General features: G+C 37.6%; 1 protein-coding gene across 2 annotated transcripts in view; it reads right to left on the bottom strand.

The window, feature by feature from the left end:
• The window catches only part of ATG10 (autophagy related 10), a 243,112-nt gene that overhangs the window by 79,364 nt on the left and 137,024 nt on the right, over window positions 1–26,724 (bottom strand). For both annotated transcript variants that reach the window (XM_012784371.2, XM_012784372.2), the window contains exon 4: window positions 11,873–12,011. In XM_012784371.2, the coding sequence (XP_012639825.1) occupies window positions 11,873–12,011 (139 nt within the window). The remainder of the gene's footprint in view (window positions 1–11,872; window positions 12,012–26,724) is intronic.

Below are 26,724 nucleotides of genomic sequence, written 5' to 3'. Positions count from 1 at the left end.
TTTACATTTGATGAAGTCCAATCTATCTTTTTTTCTTTCGTTGCTTGTGTGTTTGGTGTCATATCTACGAAACCTGAGCCTAATCTAAGATCATGAAGATTTACTTCTATATTTTCTTCTGAGAAGGATGTTGACTTTTAAAATGAGGAATTATTGCAGGGTTTTCAGGAAAGGAGTGGCATCATCTAACTTAGGTTTGACAAGGATTGCATTCTGTATCTCTCCCAAGAGTTTTAAGCGATACACAAATGCTATTATCTTCATCAGATACATAATTTTCTGATATTATTTTATTGTTTTCTTTATGTATCAGTTGGGGGGATCTCCCACACCTAGAATGTGGGCTTCATGTGGGCAGGAACATTGCCTGGTTCCCTGCTATATTCCCAGGACCTAGATCAACACAGCCAATGCTGGACCTGTAAGATGGTACAAAGTGGAGACCAAGTCTGGTACCATGGTAAGCCATAGCCGTGTACAAGCCTAAGTTATGGGGACACAGAAGTCAGAAGTAAGTAGCAGAAGCTGGCCTGCATCAAGAAAAATGTGTGGCTGTATAGAGAAGGGCAGATACAATAGGCTAGGAACGTATCTATCTAACTCAGTGGAGTCCCTGGGTACAGTCCCAATAAGGTCTGGCCAAGCTTTATTTCTGTGAGTTGCCTTTTTCTTCATGATAAGCCCTATTTCCCTCTCAACCCAATTTTCTGAACCAACTTGAGTGCTTTTCTGATTCTTTGTAACCCAGGCATTGTTTTCAGAGCAAACTCTTCAAATGAAGAAACTGATAGAAAAGTTGGTAGACAACACAGCATAAAGATGATGCTTCTAAAGGCTGTTTTGCTTGAGATTGAGATGGCCTAACTGTATGGTGTGACCTCCATGACTAGCCTCTCCAAACTGGTCTCCAGCTTCCAAAACCTAACCGTTCCTTTAGGAAAACCGAGGAAGGTCAACAAGCAATTATAATTCCCTTATCAAAATATTTGCTCCTTACAGGTCCATATCTTGGCTATATCTTAAGGGCCACTGCAAAATCTCTTCAGCATCGTTTTTTTTTTTTTTTTTTTTTTTTGAGACAGAATCTCACTATGTCACCCAGGCTGGAGTACAGGGTGCAATCATAGCTCACTACAGCCTCCTACTCCTGGCCTCAAGTGATCCTCCTGCCTCAGCCTCCAGAGTAGCTGGGACTACAGATGCATGCCACCACACATGGCTGATTTTTCCTATTTTTTTGTAGAAATATGGTCCCGCTATGTTGCTCAGGATGGTCTCAAATTCCTGGCCTCAAGCAATCCTCCTGCCCAGGCCTCCCAAAGTGCTGGAATTACAGGCATGAGCCAAGGAGCCCAGGCTCTTCAGCATCTCTTGAGGTTCTGTGTTTGGCACCCCCTGCTGGTGGCATGATAGGCCTGGTGGGACTGTAAGGTTTAGAATTTGAGAGTTCAGAACAAGCATATCAGGTCTTAAATATTCAAAAGACCACTGTTCTTCTAAATAGTCACCTACTGAGGTTACCTCACTATTCAACAGATATTTATTCCAACAATGCTGTAATGCTGTCAATAGAACTGCTCCTTTGAAATTGCCTTCAGAGACAGACAAGGAACTAATTACTTTGTGGTCCCAAATAGGTTTTAAGCAAAGGAAAAAAAATTATGCTCATTTTATTCCCTATATTTGGCTCCAAATGATTTTTGTCATCTCAAGACAAATTCACCTTTGATGGGTAATCCTCTGCCAACTTTTAGCCACAAGGACTAAAAGAAGTTTCAAAACCAGCAGTTCCCAAATGTGCTGTTGAGTAATCACAGTATGGTTGGCAAAAGGCTATAATTTTGCTTTTCCTCTGTGTCTCTGTGGATCTCTCCAGTTTCTGCTGACCATTTACACTGTAAAGGATCTGAGTAAAAATACTTTTGTCTTTACAACAACAGTGATTTAATGAGATATGATGTAGGTTCTCTTCTCCAAGCCTTCATCTTTGGTTTACCTTGTTATACTTCACAAACTCATGATCAAAGATAAGCGTAGTTTTTGAGATATTTTATAAAAAAAAAAAATGACCTAATCATCAATATCTTCAAAACTCTGGCATACACCATTGTTACCTAAAATGCATTCAAATATGACTGTGAGTCTATTTCAAAAACAAAATGGAGTCTTTAGAAATCCTACTGAAACAACTGGAATGGATTAGCCAAATATATAAAGAAGCACATAATAGAAATAAAGAAGAAACTTGAAGAATTTTGTACATTCCATCTATTTATAAAAACTGAAGACTCAAAATTTTAACTTAAAATACAGGCATAAATACTTGGTTAAGTGAATGAAACACATTATTATGTACCTACATGTTCAAGTCAAATTATCTTCAATTGGAAACTTTAAGCCAAGTTAAGAGGGTATATATTTTCTGTCTGCCCTCAGTCACAGGAAACACAAGCATGCTCAATCAACAACTCCCTAGTTTCAGACCCAAGATACTTGATAGCACCAATTTTAACATGCTTAGAAATCTCATTAATCACATTGAGGCTGAGAAGCTCAGTAAAATCCCTTGAATACTTGAAAAACTGAAGTAGAAGCCAAAATAATTTCAGCAAGAACCTACAAAGTGAACATGGCAAATTGGGTTCATTTATTTAAGAAGTATTTATTGAGTGCCTACTATGTGCCTGTATCACCTGCAATGATAATACACATTTAAACTAAAGGAATGTTCTGTCAGTAATCTAAAATGTCAGTGACAAAAGAGGAAGAGATATTAGGTGAAAAATAGAATAATTAAAAAGTACAATCTTTAGCAACTGCCAGTAGCATTTAATTTAACATTTTCATATAAAATCTTTCAATTGAATAATAACCCACGTGTCAAGTAGTCTATATATTACTCAAAATGTGCAGCTTTCTAAATTAAATTTCTCCAGGCTATTAGTTTTCATGAATCCAATAACAGCATGAGATATTTCACTAGCACTACCTAACTCTAGTGCAAGCATCCTGAAGTCACCTTTATCCTTATTGTGCACAGTTTCACTAAAATTTTTTAACTCCTAAAATGAAGATTAGAAAGACAATAAATTATTCAGAGTAAGTTTAAGAATAATATTCCAATGTGGTCACTAGGAAAGAGTGGATTTTTCACAATGAAATATGTCATTATTCAATATATTGTCTTCAACAGAGCTTTGAAGGATATAAAAATTCATGTCATACTCCACAGTAAGGCAGAAATGAAGCTCCACCAAAGGAGAAAATTCATGTCTGCTGCAGTGAGAAAATTATATTGTGATATGAAATGAGTGTAATTGCTCATGTACGTTCATATCAGCTACTATGCTGGCTAATTCTGCAATTTTTATTTATTCCTGCAAACATTTTAGCACTTTGTATCTTTATTAATCTCAGGAAATCTAAATGGAATCCCAAAAATACAGATTGTGGCAACTTCTTTTTACTTATATATAATGTCAATTAATTAACTTAATTCTTACATTTCTTAAATTTCAGTTATTTGGATGAAAGTGTCATGTAGTAAAAACTGAGTTATAGAGTTCAAGTCCCAACTACAGAGTTTTCTATGTACCCTTCATTAAATCATTTAACCCCTCTGAGCAGTCAGTTTTTACGTCTGCACATGAAGATAGTAACAGTTCCTACCTTCTAAGGTTATCGTGAGGCTCAAGATACATAACTCAGCTAGCATTACTGAAGGGTACCAAGTGCCAAGTCCCATTTTATATATTAGCTCATGGTCCTCAAAACTCTATGAAATATGTATTATTATTATCTCAATTTTTTTTTCAGATGGTGAAAGAAATAAAACATAAAAGTTCAATGACCTGTCAAGGTCACACAGGCACTAAGCAGAAGAGCTGGGAATCAGAACCAAGCCTTTCTGGCTCTAGATCTTGTGTTTTTTTTACCACTACATTGTAGGTGTCGCTGTATACAGGAGTTCTTTGTAAATTGTAAAGTGATGGTAGTTACTACTAGTCTCCACCAACACTGTCTAACCTAAGAGTATCTAGAATTTTCTCTTTCCTGTTTTTCTCCTTAAGCCTGGCTTGCCCTTTCTCCCCTCACTGCATGGACAAAGCCCATGTCCAGCCAAGGCCTCTCTTGATCCTTCCAGTTCAAGGTGATCGCAGCTCTCTGAGGCTTGGTGCCAACTTTTACCTCTCTTATGGCCCTTAACATGCTGCACTTGTAAAAGGGAAGTTCAGACTTGTCTCGTTTCCTTCACTAGTCTGTAAGCTCCTTGAGAGCATCATCTGCCTCTGATTTCCTTTATTTATCTCTGCATTTCAGACACATCTTCATGGCTTATGAATAAGTGTTTTCAAATAGATGAACAGATGAAAGTTCAACATTATTTCTACAGCAATTAACACAATTCTAAGAATAAAGACTGAATAGTCATAATAAAATTCATTGATTAAATGTTTTGGATTTATATTTTAAAAACTCTCATACTTGTGTAAATCCATACCATTAAGCATATAGTGAATATTTGATTTCTCAGTATCCAAACACGCTTCCAATTTGGGAAAGAAACTCTAAAATAAGTGGAAGGCAGAGCCCCACTTTCCCATCACTAAAGCCAAACGGAGGCAGACTTTCCCTCACCTTGTCATCCTACTTCCTTCAGTTGACTCTATGATCTACCCTTCAATAAACCCTTTCTGTTTATGATGGTCAGGTTCAATTATTCCCAACCAAATGTACCTAGCTAATATAACACAAATAGATAATTTAAAAGTCTTGCTTAATAAATATTTTCAAAATTATTATTCCCCAATTTTAAAATGTTATATATTTATCTAGTAATTTTGAGTAGAAAAATTAATGTAAGATAGTTTTTAATTACATGAGAAAGTATGCAATGTTACAATCTATATTTATGAGACACATGCTCAACAGCACACAAAGGAGCAATTTTGAGTTATCTTAAACCGTCCACACACTGTGTAATAATGCAAGTAACATTTGCATTTCATTTAAGTTGAACACTTAACCTAGTAGAAGTCCATATAAAACCATCTTGAGAAATCTCTGAATCAGAAAATGTCCCAAGGGAAGCAATACTGGATGATCCACAAAGTACTTAAGACATCAACACTGAAATACTATTATTGATCAAGAATTCTAAAGACCGTATCTCCAGATAGATATCTATCTACAACCTAATGTCTCCTGTTCTAAAGAAGACACTCTACTTTTAATCCTGTCCAAAGTATTCTGAGGTTTTCATCCTACCTCTTGGTCTGGTATCCCAGTACCCAGCAATTTGGACTCCTGGTTTTCCTCAAACTTCAGTATCCCCAAAACATGGACTTATTACTCCTGTACTAGCATTTTGACTATCCTTATTCCACCATCCAACTTGGTCCCCTTCCCACAGAGAATGCAGTCTCTGCCTTTTCAACACAGCACCTAACATATGGACTTCAATGACTTTAAAGGAAGAGAAAAGCAATAAACGAGTTACAAGTTGGGCAGTGATTTGTTTCTGCATACCTTTTTTTTTCCTTTTTATTTCATCATATTATGGGGGTACAAATATTGTTAGGGTTATACATATTGCCCTGCCACCCCTCTCCCCCCCACGTGCCAGAGCTTCAAGCGTGTCCAACCCCCAGGTGGTGCGCACCGCACCCATTATGTAAGTACAACCCTTCTCCTCCTCCCCCCTCCCACCTGCCCTCCACCCTGATAAAAGTTGTGTGTGGTTTTTTTGACATTTTGGTTACATTGTATATCTTTGCCTCTCCCTAAGGGGGGGCGAAGGGCATTCCTTCAGCATACCTTTTAAATAGGCTAATGGCTTTTGTGCTGTGTACACATTTGGCACTCATGTATGTTTCAAAGGATGTTTCAAACAGGGCTAATTTTGCCAATAGTAAGCAAAGAGATATTTCTTCCATATGGAAGCACAAATATTCATCTGTCCAGGAAACCTAAAATATAGTCTCCTACAAATTAAGAAAATAAATTTACTTACTTTTTATTTTTTCTTCCAGGTCTCTGGGTCCATTTAAAATATTTTGCTTTTTGTATATGTGGTGTTTTGTACTAACACGGGTTAGAATAAACCTTTTAGCTAATCATCTGTTTGTGTAGTTTTGTTTCTTATTCCCTTAGTGCCTTTCTTTGAGTACATTTTTAAACCAGGGCTTGATTTTTCAATTCTATTCCTATCACATGTTCCAACCCAGCATCCAACTTCTATCCTAATTCCCCATAATGTTTCAAACATTTGCATGGTTCAATAAATAATTCTTATTAAATTTCCTCTATTATTTGGACTTTTCAGTTTGAATATATTTATATTAGTTAAATAATTTTTCATTATTTTTCTTAATAACTTTCACTGTTTGCTCTTCAAATCTCATTTCAATCCCTAAAATCTCTTTTTAATCTACCAAAATTCATGCTCCAGTTCATTGTTATGATTTTGGCTAAATTTATTATCTACATAAATATAAGTATTGTATAAATATAAAAATAAACTTTCTTAAAGATACTTTACAATCAAATAAGGCTCTGAATTATCTATAGAATCATTTTCTACTTTCTGCTCATTGTAACAGTGAACTATTGCCCCAGTCTTTAAGTGTCTCTCTAATGCACTTTTTTCTTCCTGTTCAATAAGCTACCTTAACTTTCACTGTAGTGGCAATGGTACTTCTTCCCTAAAAATATGTTCCTCCAGCTCATTTTCTCTAAGAGGTTACTATTTTTAAATTTTAATAATGCTAATAACAATAACTACAAACACCAAATTCCAATTCCTTTTTTTCAAATTTCATTCTCATCCTTCAATTATTCCTCCTTTTTTGCTCAGTCATACTTTCTAGGAAATCCCCCATGGGTCTCATTCACTTCTGCTCAATCTCATTCACTTTTTCTTTAAATCCTCCAATCCCTTCCCATCCATTATCTCTTCCATAATTTAACCTCAACATATCTTTTCAACCATTTCTTTCACGATCTGTCCTAAAGGAATCCCTATTCCAAACCGGACTCTCACTTTCTCAAATATGCAACGCTCTTCCCAGCCCCTACAGCTCGGCACTCACCCTCTTCTCCTTCTACAATGCTTTTCTGTCCCTTTTCAGGAGACCTAACCCATGAACATCCTTTGAAAGTTTTTGGGCAGAGCTATGGATATTCCACTCTCATTCTTCAGCTTCCTCCAACCCCCATCTTTCCTGTTTTCCTATCATTCTCCTCCATGTACTCCAAAGATTTCCTTTTGTTCCAAACCATGGACAACCCTCTTCCTCCTCCTCCTTGATGGCTTGTGCACTGCTTTAATTGCAAACTTTCCATTATTCTGTCTTTATCCTGGACTTTATTTTGGTTTGGTTCATGCTGCCTTTGAGAAGGAATTATTCTTTGATTATTTCTTTTGCCCTGTTTCTCCATGAGCATCCTTCAGGCCTCTAAGTGGACACATCTTTCGCATGAAATATCTGGGCTACATTTTTAATTCTCTACCCTGATTTCCTGGGCCAATAATAGAATGGATCTCCGGAAAGGACATTCAGTTGCTAAATGGAAGAAATGCTTCCTTCTCTATTCAAAAGCAGCCCTTCTGACTAATTAAAGAAATACGTCAAAACAGTTCTTAAGAAGAACCCATACGTCACCCAAAGAATTAAATATTTTGAAAATGAGAAGAACCACTTGGTCCATTTTTCAACAGAGAACAAAGGAAAAGAGACAGGAAAGAAATAAATCAGAACTCAAGCTGAAATAAAATAGAAATCTCTAGTTATAATGTAAGGGGAAATATTTAAGCCTAGAACTCTGGTGAAGCCAAAAGCCATTATGTGTATACCTAAGGTTTTTATCATGTTTCTATCATTTGCCACCAGCTTTTCATCAAAGCCAAGCCCCCCAAAGGGAAAATGGGACATAAAAGGGTGATAGAATAAGAATGACAGAGAATAGATAGGAGGCTTTGGTATGATACAAATAATTTTTTAATATGGTGTGCTTCAAAAGCAGTAGGCAAAAAAACAGAAACAAAGAAGCAGCATGCCCTTGAAGATGTCAATGCTTTGTGGGAATGGATTTCCTAAAGTACAAAGCACTATTCTAATGTTAGCCTATTTATTATTACCCAGCAGAAGTGTAATTACCTCTCACCCACTGCTGAGTGGCAAATTATATTAACCCTGACCCACCACCTCTCCCAAACCTACATGACAAAAGTAGTTAAGGAAAAACAGAATACTGGGAAGGGAGGACACGTTGGGAAGGAAGGACTTATTTCTTTTTTCTTTTCCCTTTTTTTTTTTTTCATTTTTATTTTGAGGCAGAGTCTCACTCTATTGCCCTGGCTAGTGGGCAGTGGCATCATCGTAGCTCACTGCAACCTCAGACTCCTGGGCTCAAGCGATGCTCCTACCTCAGCCTCCCGAGTAGCTGAGACTATAGGTGAGTGCCACCACGCCCAGCTAATTTTTCTAATTTTAATAGAGACGCTCTTGCTCAGGCTGGTCTCCAACTCCTGAGCTCAAGCTATCCTCCCACCTCGGCCTCCCAGAGTGCTAGGATTAAGGCGTGAGCCACCACACCTACTTTATTTCTTCTCTTAAATCCATGTTATCCCCTTGGAAACTGAGCTCCTGTAAGTCCAAGGAGTAGGAATGAGAGGCATCCAGAAACGGAATGCTTTCTCAGCCTGGCTGTCTGCCTTCAAGGATCAAATAAAGATATGTGTTTATAGGAGTGGAGCAGCTGCTCAGCTAGTTTGGATGCCCACTTCTGAGTCCTCAGGACATTCTATTTTTTTTAGTCCACTGACCCTATAGTCTCTGGAAAGTGTCAGACTAAAGAATGAAGATATATAGATGGTTTGGGTCCTAGATGTCCTGGAGACAATAGCATTACTTCCTCCTTAGAACCCATCAGAGGAGTTGGAAAAGGCACCATCACAATGTTTCAGTCTTTAGGTTATATTCACAAATGGTCAGAAGTTCATCATTAGTGGTTCACTGTTGATGCTGTGCCACACCTGAATGCACAGTATATGGCTCTCACACACATAGAGCCATAAATAAAGCTTCTCACTTTGTAGGTACTCAATATTAATTTCCTTCGCTCCTCTTTTTACCTTAAAGCCCTACCTTGTAGCTTGCCATCTTATAGAAGACAAGTAAACAAATAATTCTGCTAGAATGAAACTTGTGCTATTATAGACTATATGTTAGCATACGATACGACATAGTAGTGACAAGAGTAGGTGGCATGTTAGCTAAGTTGGGCAGTAGTTGGCCTGGTGGACACTGGACCATATAGAGGAGTAAGAGGAATTCATAGCCCAATGGAATTGCATTTCAAGAAATGAAATCAAGATTTCTCAGGAAATCGAATCCAGCTGATAGAAGAAAGGGTAATGTCAATTTAAACAGGAACTACTTATTACTTGCTTTGCTTATGCTTAAAAAAAAAGGTACAAGAAGAAAATTCAGAACAAAGCAGAGAAATTAATTTTTACTAATAATCAAATGCAAAAGAAATTCTAAATATCTGTCAAAAACAAGGCTAAGTGAACTATTTTTGAAGCAACACACACAAAAAAAAGACCCCTGGGCAAGAAATTTTACAGTCATCCTCTTTCTAGGTCGGAACTCTCTTAGAATGAGACAAAGAAAAATCCAGACCTGGAATAAGAGGAAGACATTAGGAATCCAGTCACCATACTGACAAGAGATTTGTTTAACAAACAGATGAAAGGCCAGAGTAATCAGATACCACAGGAAAAGGTAATGGACTAAGGGGAATAAAAGAAAAATTATGGCCCCACAGTAAATGGACATATATTTTTAGAATATCTATGAGGTTAATTTAGGCTGGGAAAAAAAAGAAATTATTAGAATATGATAAAGAAGAGAAACATTTTTCATGTTTTGCCACCAGAAAACATTTAATATGCTTTGCAAAAATTAAATTTGATATTTTAATGTACCTAAACAAGCACTAAATGAATTCTGGACTCAGATGAATTAAAAAATTCCTGATACCCATTCTATACAACACAGAATGGGAGTGGGGGATGAAGAATGCTTCTACATAAAATAAATTTGGCTTTCCTTTATTAGGCGTAAATGAAGAGCATCTTAAAAGTATATAAATAGAATCCAAGAATGCTAGTTGTGTGTTTTTTTCTTTTAAGGAATAGAAAACCATAAAGAAAGGATCATAGGAAGTATACCAATGTCATTAAAATATAATTGGACTTGCAGGAACAATTACTGTGCTGTACTGTAAGGGGAGCTGTTGGCACATAAGAGCAAAGCACACGTATGAGCTCATCCCCGGCCTTGGCAAGACCCACTTCCAGCTAGAAGCAGTCATGTTTCAACACCTCTGATTCCCTAATGCTGACAAGCTAAACAACTTGTTTTGTCTCTGGGAGCTCTTCTCTAGTGATTAACTGCTTATGGTGAATACTAATTATATGAAAGTACAGTATTGAAGAAGAAATGTCCTATTTCCTCTACCTGCAGCCACGACTTGTTTTTGAATCTAGAAGCTACTAGGTAGAGCCATAGCAAACCAGAACCAAGAAAAACATCTTCCTCCCCCTGGGTAATAAATATATCTCCTACTTTTTAGTATAGTACAGTTCACTGACAAGAAACCTCCTTTAACCTCTGGGCTCCAAACCAAACATAATTACAATACAATGAGTGTTTTAAAGGCTTGTAATAATTATATGGATAAATCTGCAGCACGAGTTTGTGCATTAGTGAACTACCAGTGTCCTCAATTCCCCATGTCCCATGTTGAAAATTTACCCCAAATTGTCACTTCTTAGGAACTGCACCTCAGATTAAAATCTTCTCACCAGGGAGTCTATGAGAATTTGTTCTTGTGTTTTAAATCCTAAGTGCTTGTTAAACCGCCAACACTGCAAAATTAGAGACCATTAAACAATATAAGGCAGCAAGTGATTAAATCTACCAAATACACATTCAAAGCAGCTTAAGCTACTTTTTAATTAAAAATAAAATATCATTGGCTAAATTCAGAAGTCTTAGCTATCCAGAAAAAAGTTACAGGATTGTTCAAAATGCAAAATGCTGCTGATAAGGCCAGATAGAAAAGGAGAAATAGGGTGGGGGGTGAGCTGGACAGGGGGCTCGTCTTGGTGCCAAGCCAGGGTGGCAGGGCGCCCCAGTGCTCACCGGGCTTAGGCAGTGGACATTAGCGGGGAGTCTCGGCTGCACTGCAGGGGAGGATGCCATGTGGCTGCTGATTAAATAAGCTTTATTAGCAAAGGCCTCCGAGGAGACAGGGTGTTCCACCCTCTTGGCAGGAGAATGAGTTGAGTAACAGCATCTCAGGAAGTGAAGGCATTGGGAATGTATAGATGGCTGAAGGAAATGTTAGTGCTATTTTTAAACACGGCTTAACCTAATTGATCAACATTTCTTGAAGTAATCATTAGCTTTTGGGGAAGAAGGCACAGGGGCTTTTGAGCTAATGGGATCACTTGAAATTCAAAGAAATTTTTACTGTATAGTTAGAAGTAAATAAACATTGTAGCTTTAAGTCGTTCTTACTTGTTTAAAGAAAAGAGAAAGGGCCAGGGGGCTTAGTCAACTTCAGGCAGAAGGCCAAGAATCTGAAGATCAGACTTAAGGCTGGGATGATATCATTCACTCTGAAGTCTTGATACTCTTTCTGAAGCATGAGAAAATTTACTGGTAAAACCTTACCTCACCCACAGTTTTCTTATTTTTAACTCTTTTTTTTTTTCTACTCGAGAATAATTTTCCAAATATGCTTTCTGCCTTATATGTAAATGTTATAACTTTACTTCTAGCTTCAGACACGGTCTTACCTAAAAAGCTTGCCCTAAAGTAAAGTACAGGCACTTGGTAGCTGCAGGAATATAAGACATGATACTCATATTTAATCACTTCGGACGCCGCTGCCGTCTCAGTCACTTCAAAATCATCCGAGGGTAGCTCTAAAGCCTCCTGAAATAAAGCAAAAACAAAATCCAAAATGTGTTTGTCAATAAGAGAAGTACTAAATAACATGAAGAGGAAAAGAGGAGATTTTTCTTCTTGCAAAATAACAGTTAAATAAACATAGGGCTATGAGGTAAGGATAAGGGAGTTGCCCATATTAATGTTTAACATTTGAGTCCTGGGTAAATAGTAAAACCAGAAAACATTAGCATTAAGTAATTCCAGATTGTTTTTGAGAGACAAAGCAGCTCTGAGTAAAGAAACAGGAAAAAGAAGAAAAAAAAGCAAAAACATCTATTGCAACAGCAACTCTGAAAAATCTTTACTGTACAATTTTAGCAACAAGATGATAGCTATACGAGCTACTTTCTTCCCTACCTGTGAAAGCTAAAAACATCCTAACAATTGAACAAGAGGCTGTGAAATGTCCCTAAAGATTCTATTGTACTTGCCAAAAGATGATTCATTGTGTGCTGAACAATTCCCAGTTCCACTTTGAATAAGAAAGTTATTTTGCAAGAGGTTGAGTTTGTTAGGTGTATTTCAAAACCTGAGATGATTCTGTTTTCTTCATTATTGTGCTATCTTTGGTATATTTCTATAATAAATCTTGATTTATAATAGATTAGATGGCGAATATTAAATGTCAACTTAAACGGGGTTTGTAAATAGAGATGATAGTCATCTCTCTTCTCACCTAATCATTCTTTACTGGTTGATTATTTTTTCTATCATGTGTGGGGTTTTTTAAAGAATGTATCTTAATGTTTAGGAGAAACCAATTGAACATGTTGAGTCCGAGTCTGGATCCATCCACATTCCCTTATTTATTTGGTACCTTTGAAATGAAATTAGTACTAGCAGGAAAGAAGCACGTTGGTTTGGTTCATTCTAATTCTCATTAAAACAGTAACAACAACAATGAACAATCAGAAAGAACTACAGGAAAGACTTCAAACTTTATCAATATGAAATAAGGTTTCCTGTGGAGATAAGCCAAGCCACAGACTACTTTCCAGATCTGTATCTCCTTTCCAGATAATTTCTGTAATTCCCCACTCTCAGTCAGTTCACTGGGGAGATACCACAATGGATAAGTCACAACTAGAGATATTTATGAAGTACTTTTCGCTAAACTCCAGTAAACACTATCAATTAAACACAATAAAGTAACCAGGGAGAAATCACTGAAATAAATATCCCAAATAGAGAAAATTAATAACAGTAGCAAGAAAGAGTTTTTTCTTTTTTCAATTTTTCATTAGGCATAGGTAGCTATGCCTTCTTTTCTACCAATTCTTTTAACCAAATTCTTTTTTTTTTTTTGTCAACAACTAGGTTGTTTAGTATTTATAACCTCTTTGCTTTCTTAGCATTATAAAGGAATTATATCTTGATAAAACAGAATTACAAACACTACACAAGTACATAAAAGAAAAAGTGAAATTCCCCTCGTCCCAGCACTCCTATACCTCAGATTTGTAACCATTTTTAGCAGGCCAGTGTGTATTTTTCCAGACTTTTCAATTTTTTTGGCACATAGTCACATATGCACATACACACCTCCTCCCCACCCCACCGTCTCTGATTAAATCCTGCTATCTATACATATGCTCTGAGAGTGGGTATTTTCACTCATGGGCATCCTGCCACATGCTGCCATGTCACTGCTGTAGATTTAGCATCTTTTAATGCCTTCACTATATCCCATTGTATGACTATATCATAGTTGCTTTTTGTTTCTTTTAACACTTCCATATTGCCAGATATTTTAGGTTGATTATAAGTTTCTGCTACTACATATAATACTGCAATGAATATCCTAGCACATATATCCTTGTACACCTCTATTTTTCTATGGTGCAGATTTCTAAAGGTAGAATCACTGTACCAAAGGTATGTGCATTTCGAATTTCAAGAGACACTGCCAATCTGTCCTCAGAAAAAGGCTGTGTCGATTTATATTCCTGGAAAAAAATGTCTGACAATGTCCTTTTCCAATATCCAATATATACTGAATATCATTTCTTTTCAACTTTTGCCTATTTGATTATTTTTAAATGCCAGTTTTTTGTTGTTTTAATTTATAGTTTCTTGATTACTAGTAAAGGTGAGCAGCTATTCATAAATTCATTGATAATTTGTGTTTTCCCATGATTTGCTTGTTCTTATTCTTTATTTTCTGATATTTAGGTTGTTTGTACTTTAATTAATGAATTATATAAACTCTTTGTATATAAGCAATAATAACATACTATTGGAGTTAAGTATACATGCACCATAGAAAAACAGACGTGTACAAGGATATGTGTGATATATATACATATAGACAGAAAACTATTTTTTCTTTAAGAAACACAGTCTTGGTCTGTTACCCAGGCTAGAGTATAGAGGCCTGATCATAGCTCACTGTAACCTTGAATTCCAGGGCTGAAACAATCCTCCTGCCTCAGCCCTCCAAGTAGCTGGGACTACAGGTGTGTGCTACCACATCCGGCTAATATTTTTATTTTTTGCAGAAATGAGGTCTTGCTATGTTGCCCAGGCTGGTCTCAAACTCCTGGCTTCAAGAAATCCTCCTGCCTGGGCCTTTCAAAGTGCTGGGATTACAGGCGTGAGCCACCGCAACTGGCTAAAAAACTTTTTCACTCAGTTTTCTTTCAACTCTATTGATTGTACTTTTTATCATAATTTTTTGTTTTATTTTTATGCAGTCAAATCTGTACATTTCTGTTTACAGCTTCTGAGTTACATGTTTTCATTAGAAGGCCTTCTGCTATGCCCCACCTCATTTTTAAAAATTATAAAAATGTTAAATTCCTTAATTATATACACACATATGTTTTAAAATTAACATTTAGATCATTAATCCACCTGAATTTTGTTTTTGTATATAGTGTGTGGTAGGACTTTCTCCCAGATAATTGCAATAGTCCATCTTTTTCCCATTGATTTAAAATGTCACCATTACTAGAAATTAAGGGTGTGTGTGTGTGTGTGTGTGTGTGTGTGTGTGTGTGTGTGTGTTTATTCTCTATTCTTCTCTATTGGGCTATTTCTTCTCTTAGACCATCACTGTGCAATTCTTTAGTGTATACTGAATCTAAGAAATTGGGTCATTAATTTCTGCAGAAAACTGCAGAAATAGACTGCCTGAGACTCAGTGCTGCTAGGGAGGATAAAATTTTTGGAAAGAATGTTCTTCGCCCAAATTTAAATTAAGCACTCAGGAATGTACTGGGGTTGACATTAGGTACTTGCCACTGGTGATCAATTAGGCATAGATACACATTCTCTGGAACAGGTAGGAGGCTCAAGAAATAAGGGGGAGAAGAAAGAACAAGCTTCTTGAAGAGCCTGTTAGAAGTCTCCTCCCAGTCACTATTCTCAGTAGCAGCTGAGTGCATTTGTGGCATTTGAAGGCCAGGGGTGCTTGTCCTCTAATTAGGACTGCTACTATGCTCTGGGCAGCCATCTATGTGCAAGCACATTTTTGCATCCATTACTCATATTAGATAAACCTGAATCCTTGATTTGTGTCTGCTAGAATCTTTCCATCATTCATGGTCACCTTTGTAAAACTCATGCAAATATCATCCCTTGAAGTCATGCAATTTGGAAATCTCAGACTTCTATATATTTTCTGCTTCCCTTTACAGTTAAAAGTGCCAGATGGTTTTAGAACTTCAAGACTAAGGTTCTTTTCTTACTCATTTTTGTATTCCCAGAAACTCTAGTACAGAGCTGAGAACCCTAGTAAGCAACATGTTCTATTTCGGTCTTCTGTTTCTTTTCAACTAGGTATATTATTAAATATAACAAACTTCATAGGTAATTCATCAGCAACCCCATTCAACTACCCCAAAGTTTGAAAAAAAGTAAATGAAGAAGTAAAAGTGCAAAATATCACCAAAAAGGATACACAAATGGCAAATAAGCACACGAAGAAGACATTCAACATCATTAAGCATCAAGGAAATAAAAATTACGTGAATGTTCATAGTAGTTTTATTTAGAATAGCTAAAAACTTGAAGCATTTCTGGTGTCCTTCAACAGGTCAATGGTTAACCAAACTGTAGTGCATGTATACCATACGATTTAGCAATTAAAAGGAGAAAACTACTAATACATACAATAATCTCCAGGGAATTATGCTAAGTGATAAAAGTCAATCCCAAAAGGTAATATACTGTATGATTCCACTTATATAATATTTTTGAAATGGCAAAGTTTTTGAAATGAAGAAAAAAGAGCAGGTTGGTGTTGGATGGTGTGAGGAGGGCCGAGGGGTCTGGTTATAAAAGGACAACATAAGAAATCCTTGTGGTGATGGAACTATTCTGTATCTCGAATACAGTGGTGGATACGAGGACCTACACATGTTATAAAATTGTACAGAAACAAGCTCACACACACACACACACACACACACAAATACAAGTAAAGCTGGAGAAATATGCATATCAGTGGATCATATCAATGTCAATATCCTGGTTGTGATATTATACTAGAGTTTTACAAAAACAATGGAAGAAACTGGGTAAAAGGTATATGGGATCTTTCTAACCATTTTTTATTATTTCATGTGAATCTATAGTTACCTCAAAAATTTCAAATTAAAAATGAAAAGCAAAGAAACAGTGAGGCAATTTGAGACTTGTTAAAAACTAAATAAAATGTCTAAGACCTTAAGGTGCTATCAGTACAGATGGCAGGGGGATCATGCTAATAAAGAGAATCTAATATCTGGGATTTGTTTTAAAATAATACAGGAGAAAGGAGAGTGGATAAAAGTACAGAAGAGGCATGATTGGTCATGGAGTGATGACTGCTGGGGGGGGGGGGGGCTTGATGGGTCCCTGGAAGTTAATTATAGTATTCTGTCTACTTTGAGGAATGTTTTAAATTTTCCAAAATAAAAAAATTAAGGTGAAAAAAGTTTCTGATACCATATTACAGAACACAGAATCAGAACTCTAATGGTGAAAGAAACTTGAATCATTCCATCTAGCCCAACACTCTCATCTCATAGATATAAACAAGGCCCAGAAAGGTTAGTTACCTACCCAATCCCAAATAGGTACAATAGCATCCCCATATCTGTGCTTTCACTTTCTGAGGTTTCAGTTACCCATAGTTACCATGGTCCAAAAATAGTAAGTGAAAAATTCCAGATACAAAAAATTCATGTTTTGAATTGTGTGTCTTTCTGAGTAGCGTCATGAAATCTCCTGTTGTCTCGCCTGCCTGGGACATGAATCGGCCCTTTGTCCGACATATCCATACCAAACATGCTACCAGCTCGTTAGTGACTTGGTAGCCATCTGGGTTATTAGATCAACTGTTGCAGCATCACAGTGCTTCTGCTCAAGTAACACTTAATTTACTTAATAACGGCCCCAAAGTGCAAGAGTAGCGATGCTGGCAATTTAGATATGCCAAAGAGAAGATGTTAATCTCTTACTATACCAAATTTATAAATTAAAATTTATCATATGTATGTATATGTAGGAAAAACCATAGTATATATGAGGTTCAGTACTGTTTGCATTTTTAAGACTGAAGGTCTTACAACAAGTCCCCCATAGATAATGAGGGGACTACTATAGTTAGAGGCACAGGAAGTCCTATAACTCATGTCTACTGACACTGAAACCATTGCTCTTTATACTGTAGTATGCCACTTCGTAACTATCACTATACTGAATTTGGACTGATGTTCTAAACACCATAATATTAACATCTTGAGTTAGTTTGTTAATATTTTATTATTTTTCTTTTATTATGTGATTTTTAAAGGATTTGGATATACAGTAGGCACTGGGTATCCGTGGGAGATTGGTTCCAGAATCCCCTAAGGATACCAAAATCCATGGACGCTCAAGTCCCTGATATAAAAAGGCATAGTATTTGCACATAACCTACACATATCCTGCCATATACTTTAAATCATCCCTATATTACTTATAACACCTAATACTATGTATATGCTCTATAAATAGTTGCTATACTGTATTGTTTAAAGAATACTGGTAAGAAAAAAGTCTGTCCATGTTCAACACAGATGCAACCATTGTAGGCCTAACATTTTTGATCCCTGGTTGTTTGAATCCATGGATGCGGAACCCATGGATACGGAGGGCCAATTGTATTTCATCTGATATTAATTTGATATTAACAGGGAAGTCACAATACATTTATTTTCCTCAACATGTTGCCATTTCATGAGATACCTGTGTTTAGAAAATTACATTCATTCAAGGAGCTAGAAGATTAAGTGGTTCACATTAATTATAGAAACCTTGATTTTACTGAATTCAATTAACAATAAGTTGACAGTGATCTCTCATTTAGAAAATCTGATATGAATTAAGCTTTACAACTAAATCCCATTAAATAGGGATCATGCTGAAGACGCTTCATAGATATTTTATTGAAAGCAAACCCAAATAGCGTATTGGGCTTTGGAAATGAGATCCATATCTCTATTTAGCCTACAGGGAAAAGTAATTGAAGTTAGAAAAACTTTTCTTCTATCACTAATAATCTCTATTACTATTATTGAGCAAACATAAGTAATGAGCTTTCTTCATAATATCCCTGAGGAAAAAAGAGTCGATTTGTTTATCTTCTACCACTCAGGTCTTTAGTTCAAACCTAACATTACTGGACTAGAATTACAGCTAAGGAGCCAAGAGTGACAGAGAGGCAGGGCTGGCTTAGAGACAGTCCTTACCTGTATCCATCAGTGGACACGTAAACCACCTAGCCACAGTGGAAAGATGGGCTACGTAACAAACTCTTCATTTGCTGATATTTCTGAGCCAACAACCATTTAATATTTTCAGAATTGATGAAGACTGATGAAGCCTTTTGACAAACCATTGAAAAATCAATTCCTTAAGAAAGAATTTTAATTATTAAAACATTTAAAGTGAATTATAAAAATAATCTGTGGGGCTTTAAGTAACCAGCTCCTTTTTTTTGTTTCATGGCTCATCATTTTACAGTGGGGTGGTCTTTTCACTACCTTAATTCCTAGAATGACTTTTCTTCATGATCTCTGTGGGTAAGTGACTGTCTTTTGAGTAAGTGACTGTCAAGAACCTTTGCAAGCAATGCCATTCTTTTAGAAACTGTCAATGTTGTATCTGGTATGTAAGAGAAGGTTCAACAAAAGGCAGGCATACATGTGACAGCAGCCAGGGCAACACTGAAACAACAGGTGGCCACGAGATGATCCCAAAGATAGGCTCCCCCTGTCCCAGTAATATTATCACTACTACTACTGATTTTTTAAAAAGAGAAAAAAGAAGGTGCCATTCTTTGCTCTCTCCCTGCTACATTGGAGGGGAGTGAATTAGCATCAGTATGGCCCATGTAGGTTCCCACTGGGCAGAACAATCTGTCTCCAGTGCAGGACTGAGTCCTTTCTGCAGACTGGCATGTTCAAGGGCAAGACAGGGGGGAGGGGACACAGAAGCCCACCAGAGCACATGTGGCAGTTTTCTGGATATTTACAGCTGGTTCCACTGTGCTTCTTAGGCCCTGTTCCTTTTAAGACTGCATAGAAGGCAGCAAGACAGCTAGTGCCTGGAGCTGGGCAGCTAGCAAACAGGCTGAGTAAGAGGTGGGACTATGGACGAGGTTGTCTCTCAGAGTCCACGCTAGAGAACACAGGTTCTCTGGCAAGAAGAAAGAGCAATAATGGTTAATAGCACCTATCATATGCTCAGGGAGATTAGTTCCTACATCATAACAATATATGAAAAGCATTGTTTTCATAGAAAAAATCAGAAGGGCTCAGAAGGACTTTTTAAAAGGCAAGGTAGGTTCTACTTTTAAGATTTCCACACATCCAAAAGCAAAAGAATTAACAGGATATGGGATTTGAAAATTAGAAATTCCTGGCGGGGTGTGGTGGCTCACACCTGTAATCCTAGTACTCTTGAAGGCTGAGGCGGGAGGATCGTTTGAGTTCAGGAGTTCTAGACCATCCTGAGCAAGAGTGAGACCCGTCTCTACTAAATAAAGAAATTAGCTGGACAACTAAAAATATATAGAAAAAATTAGCCAGGCATGGTGGTGCATGCCTGCAGTCCCAGCTACTTGGGAGGCTGAGGCAGCAGGATTGCTTGAGCCCAGGAGCTTGAGGTTGCTGTGAGCTAGGCTGACACCATGGCACTCTAGCCTGGGCAACAGAGCAAGACTTTGTCTCAAAAAAAAAAAAAAAAAAAGAGAGAAAGAAAGAAAAGAAAAGAAAATCAGAAATTCTTTATATTAAATCATGAATAACAAAAGGAAGAGGGAAAGATTTTTACTTGGTATTCTCAGCTTCAGAAATAAGTCAAATGTGTTTCTCTTCAGAGTCACCTTTTACATGTTGCATAAGAAAGACCAACATCAGTTGTAAGGGTTTATGGTTTTCCTAAGCCTATTGATATGCATTATGTCATCTGTTTCTCTGCTCTAGGAAGAAGGCCCAAGGTCACTCAGCAAGTAAGAAATGGAACCAGGGCACAAACCTAAGCCTTCGGGCTCTAAGCCCAGGGTTCTCTCCACTCTGCAAAGGCCATTAGGTTTTTGGGGGTAGGAAATGTTAAACAGATGTATTCCCAGGCTCCACCCCCAAAATTCTGATTCAGGAGTTCTGGGAAGGGTTTTAAGAATCCACCTTATAAACAACGGTGATGGTATGTAGGTGGTCAGTGGACCACTCCAAGAAGCCTTGCCTCACATATACAGAGAGGGTCTACTTTGTGATTCTTTACTTTTGTAGTCTATGGAATTATAAAGGCAGGAAAGTTCAATCACCAAGACCCAAAATTATGCCATAAGCTAGTCTGCCTTCATTAGCTACTCATCTATGTTTTTAGGAGCACTGTCATCTCATTTGGTCTCTTCTTGGAGAAGCCCAATGCACCTCCATTAACCTAAGACCTCAGCTCATCATCCCCACTCCCAGTACACTGTGCCTTTCCTTTATCTCCTCCTATCCAAAAACTCCTTCATTTTGTCCTTTTCCTTCTACTTGATTAAATATTAATAATTCTTGCTAAAGTATTAATGGCCACTGATGGCTTAGTATGTTACTCCTTTAGCAATTATTATATTCAATAGCAGATTTGTGGCTGATAACCCTAATCAAAAGCAATTTATTTTGTGTGTGTGCCAAAACCCAGAAACAAACCAGGGAAGGAATCTTTAATAGTGGGATTTGGGGTGCCAAAAAGGGATAAATTTTGCACCAGGCATGTAACCACTAAAGTGTGAGACTTGCCTTATAGGGCATTCTAGGTTATAACTCTGGAGCCAGAAAATTCTTCCTTGTTATCTTGCTGCAGAGTAAATCAGTTTCCACCAGATTTATCCTTGCAGAAAACTAAAAACCAAGAGTCATCATTTTTTATATAATATCCTTGCAAAAATATGAACAAATTTATTGTCTTCAGACTTCTCTTCCCCATATTAAATATCCTAGTTCTTCTCATTTTTCTCTAGTTCCACAGATCTGCAAACTTTCTCCAAAAGGGCCAGAGAGTAAAGTATCTTAGGCTTTGTGAGCCATAAGGTCCCTGCAGTTGAAGCCTGAAAGCAGCCATTGGCAACATGTAAACAAATGGACGTGGCTCTACTCCAGTGAAATTTTATTTACAAAAACAAGCCACGGCCCATAGACCCTAGTTTGCCTACCCCTGCAAATCCATCTTAAGGCCTTCTTTAATTTTATTTTATTATATTTTTATAAGCACTAAGCAGAATTTTATTAAAGGACCTGTGTCTCCATTTGGTGAACTCTTCCCCCTCTTCCATTTTTTTCCTATCTTAGGATGTTACATTAAATTTCCTGAGGGGATAAGAAATTTTGAGCCTTAAAAGGATGATGATAATTAAATTCAATGGGCTGGGGTTTGGCTGAAGTCATTTTCTAGAGTAAGAGATAGCACTACCCTAATTTAAACAAGTAAGATTTTTAAATGTCTTGATGAATAAACTGCAAATTCCTTCAGCATATGAATAAACTTCTACACTCAAATCCAGAAATAAGTAAATTTCACTGGCAAGGAGTGAAAATGATAAGATCTTGATAAACAGAGCCAGAGGCAAGCATTGTAGGATTGTGAATCCTAATGCACAGGCCTCTCCCACTTGCACAGGGAATACTTCTCTGGGAATCAGCAAAGAACTGTTCTGTTCCTTCCCCCGTCCTCAAAACTGTCTCTGGATTATCTGGATGTGAACAGGGATTCATTTGTTTGCTTGCTTGCTTTTTACCAGAAGAACCCCTTTAAGATAAAGACATAGTTGTTGCTGTTAAATAACACTATTTCAGCAGTAATGAGGGCAAGATGAAGTTCTCATCTTCCTATTGGGATGCAAGAAGAAGCTCAAAATTTCAGATGGTAACACCTGGGTTTTAGAGAAGTGTCATGTTGGCAAAAGCGAAAAAGAGCACAGAATTTGGAGTTAGCCTGGAGTTCAATTCCTGGCTCTGCCACTCATAGGGTGGGCAGCCCATTTAACCCCTCTGTGCCTCAGTTTCTTCACTTGTTAAATAAAAGCACTTCTCCCTTCTATAATGTGTTGTATTAAACAAGATAATATGTAAAACAACCTGGCACACAGTAAGTATTCTAATTAACTCATTCATTCATCCAACAAATGTCATAGAGTACCCTCTACATTCTAGACCAAGAGTGCCCAAACATTTTTTAAAGGTCCAGACAGTAAATATTTTAGGCTTTGTGCACCATATGTCTTTGTCAAAACCACTCAACTTTGCCACTGTAGCATGACAGCAGCCTAGATAATAAATAAATTAATGATTATGGATTTGTTCCAATCAAACATTATGGACACTAAAACTTCAATTACATATTATTTAAATGTTATGAAATTTTGTTCTTCTTTTGATTCTTCTTAACCCTATAAAAATGTAAAAGCCCTTCTTGGCTATGGGATGTACAAAAATAGGCAGCAGGTTATAGTTTGCCAATCCCTGTTCTAGATGGTGTCCCAGGACCTGAGAATAAAGGAGAGAACAATAAGAGATATTATGTACCAAAGTGAGGAGATCCATGAAATAAATAATCACACAAAGAAATACAAAATTATACTTACAACAAGTGCTATTAGAGAAAATGCACACAGTCCTCAAGGATATATAATTTCACCTCATCTATAAATGTGGTTTGTGAGATTTTAATCTTTTTTTTCCAGCTCTTTCAAATATAAACCAGTTTTATATAGCACCAACCGTTTTAATATTCTAATCACCCTTTACCAAAGTTTATTTTTAGTTCAATGATCATACCACCCACTCTGATAGATTTTTAGGAACTGTTTTTGTCTAAGTTCACCAGATTGCCCTATCACCTAGAATTTGTCACCCCTGTCATCTCTAACCACCCAAGCTTCTTCCTAACAAACTCCTGTGGCAGCCCACTAAAAAGTCTCTGCACGCACTTTGTTCTGCTTGATGCATGTCCTTCTGCCTCTGCCAATAGTTTCCACCTGAAAATGCCCCACGGTTTCTTTCTCAATGTTACAAAGCCATTTTATATGCATGTGCATATGTGCCCACTTGCATGCGTGTGCATAACACACATACACATTCATCCAACTACTGATCACTGAGCATCTACTATGGGCTAGGCACAGTGACAGCACTGGAGATGGGTTGGCAAACAAAACAGACAGGGTCTTAGCTCTCAAAGAGCTTATAACTAGAAAGAAGGTGGGAGAAAAACAAATCATTCCAGGAACAATTATTTGACCACAATATTGTAAGTGCTATAAGGACATAAGAATGCATCATGGGGGCCGTATCTGGTTGGGGGCAAGAGGTCATGAAAGGCTTCTCCTACTATGGTGCACACACATCCCTTGGAATGCCAGCAAGGGGGCATGGTGACACGCACCTGTAGTCCCAGCTACTCACGAGGCTGAGGAAGGAGGATCACTTGAGCCCAAGAATTTAAGGTTGCAGTGAGCTACGATGACACCACTGCACTCCAGCCTGGGTGACTGGGTGACAGAGCAAGACCCTGTCTCCGAAAAAAAAGAGATGTCAACAAGGGCAGGCTTTTGCCTGTCTTATTCATTCATGTATCCTAAGCATCCTGAACAGCACCTGGCTAATAACGGGCATTCAATCTGTTGAATGAAATCTGTTGAATGAAATATCTGCTGAATGAAATAAATAAAGGAAATGAGTATAAACTATCTGTTGCCATTTCTATCCTATAAATCAGAGGTCTCTAAACTTCGTTGATTGTGATTCTAGGAGTCAAAAAATTTAAGCACTAATTCCTAATATGTGTATATTTACCTCTTGATCAATTATGAATGTATATTTCTGTAAAATATACTATATGTATTGTAAAATACACTAAAATAGAAAAATTTTAAAGATAAGACAAATATGAAGGAAAAGGATCTTCAAGGTCATTATTTTAGTTAGGGAATGATCTAGGTACTAACAGAAGAAGCCCTCTCACCCAGCTTTTGCTCTGAGCACCAAAGGGCCTTGTTTGGCCTTGGGTCCTCAACCCCTCATTGGGTATCTTGCCCAGTTTGCTCTCACATTTCTGTCTGGGCCGGCAGTTGTAGCTGAATAAAGTTTCAGAAATGTTAATTTTATGGTTCCCATTGAAAATTTAGCACCTCGAAATGTTACACATGTAAGTAGCATGCAAATGAGCACACAGTCACCTGGCTTTCCCTGGGCTCCTGACTCCAGAGTCAGGGCTGCCAAGCAGCCAGCCTGTCCAGATCATAGTCCCAGATGATCAGACACCCAGAAACCAAATGCCCAGATCCCACCCACGTGCCCAGCAGTCCTGTCTCTAGCTCCAACTCTGGGGGCTGCAGCCTTAATTCAAAGTAGACTCTGAAGAGCCAGGGGTAATTTCCTTTCTCTTCATAAGGAACCCCATCCTAATCCACAGAGACAAAGAGCCCTGGGTTCCAAATGTATAAATCTACTCAGTAAATAAAAGATTACAGAAAAATCAGTTTATTAATTACTGGCACAGATACTTTTTCTTGCCAGTAATATTTCGAAGAGAGCAATTTGATATATATACAATTTTTTGTTTTACTTTAAATCTTGACTGTGATATGGCATTTCAAAGGTCTGGCTTCCTTCTCTTTTCTTTTCTTTCTCTCTTTCTTTTTTCTTTTCTTTTCTTTTTTTTTTTTTTTCTTGAGACAGAGTCTTGCTCTGTTGCTGGTGGGGCTAGAGTGCAGTGGTGTCAGCCTATTCACAGCAACCTCAAATTCCTGGACTCAAAAGATCCTCATGCCTCAGCCTCCCAAGTAGCTGAGAATACAGGTGTGCTCCAACACGCCTGGCTAATTTTTTCTATTTATTACAGATGGGGTCTCATTCTTGCTCAGGCTGGTCTCAAACTCCTGGCCTCAAGTGATCCTCCCACCTGGACCTCCCAGAGTGCTAGGATTACAGGTGTAAGCCACTGTGCCTGGCCTATTATTTGGATATGTGATTTTAATAGTTGCAATAGATGAGAAAGATCTACAGATCCACATAGAGGAAGTACATCATTGGCTGTACTTAGTAAATCATGACATTCATATTTCAATCCCCTTCCTCCAGTTGTAAGAGTTCTGTCTTCATGTTCTGGGTGATTTTCAGTGATTTTGCTAATCATGGTCACTTCATACTATCATTAGGCACAACTTCTACACAGGTTGAAAGTCATTATTAATGATAGTAAGTGCAAGTCCATATTTCAAATAATATACTTAATTTCAAATTTGGAGAGCCAAATTTTGAAAGATCTGATTAGACTATTGTTTGCACGTTCTGCCACTTTTTTTTCTTCTGGCGTTTCTTTGCAGGAAGCTTTTAAAGCCCTTACTCTCACAAGCAGGAGTTATGTTAACTAAAATTGGATGATATCATTCCAGTAAATCCAGGTAAACTGCAATGCATAACAAACACTGAAAGGAGTGAGGGCACCACCGTTAGCTCCTTCCTATCATCTAGGTCCCAGTTTCTTTTTAGATGCCTTGAGTCTGGGTGCAGTGGCTCACGCCTGTAATCCTAGCACTCAGGGAGGCCGAGGCAGGCGGATTGCTCGAGGTCAGGAGTTAGAAAACAGCCTCAGCAAGAGCGAGACCCCATCTCTACTATAAATCAAAAGAAATTAATTGGCCAACTAATATATATAGAAAAAATTAGCCAGGCATGGTGGCGCATGCCTGTAGTCACAGCTTCTTGGGAAGCTGAGGCAGTAGGATTGCTTGAGCCCAGGAGTTTGAGGTTGCTGTGAACTAGGCTGACGCCACAGCACTCACGGCCTGGGCAACAAAGCAAGACTCTGTCTCAAAAAAAAAAAAAAAAAAAATAGATGCCTTGAGTAACACCTATGACAACTGATCTTCTGACAAATGAATAGACTGGAGACACCAGCATGAATCCATATATAAACATTACTGAAGCTTAATTTTTAAAAAAATCAATAAATGTAAATAGCAGATCCAATGTTATTTCCCACATCACAGTGGATTGTTGTGCAACCCTTCTGTGGGCATGCATCTACTTTAAAGATTCTGTGCTGGTGACCTAAACCATTGTTAAACCAAGTTATGAAGAAGGCAAAGTTGATCTTTGGCATCCTCTCCATCTTGCTGTTCATGGTCTTGCTCTCCTCTTTCAACACAAAGTTCTTAAATCCAGCCCTTTGACCTGAT

The sequence above is a fragment of the Microcebus murinus genome, chromosome 11 (assembly GCF_040939455.1).
Source record: "Microcebus murinus isolate Inina chromosome 11, M.murinus_Inina_mat1.0, whole genome shotgun sequence".
Lineage (NCBI taxonomy): Eukaryota > Metazoa > Chordata > Mammalia > Primates > Cheirogaleidae > Microcebus > Microcebus murinus.
The sequence above is the reverse complement of the archived record's forward strand: the minus strand, read 5'-3'. Positions and strand labels throughout refer to the sequence as shown.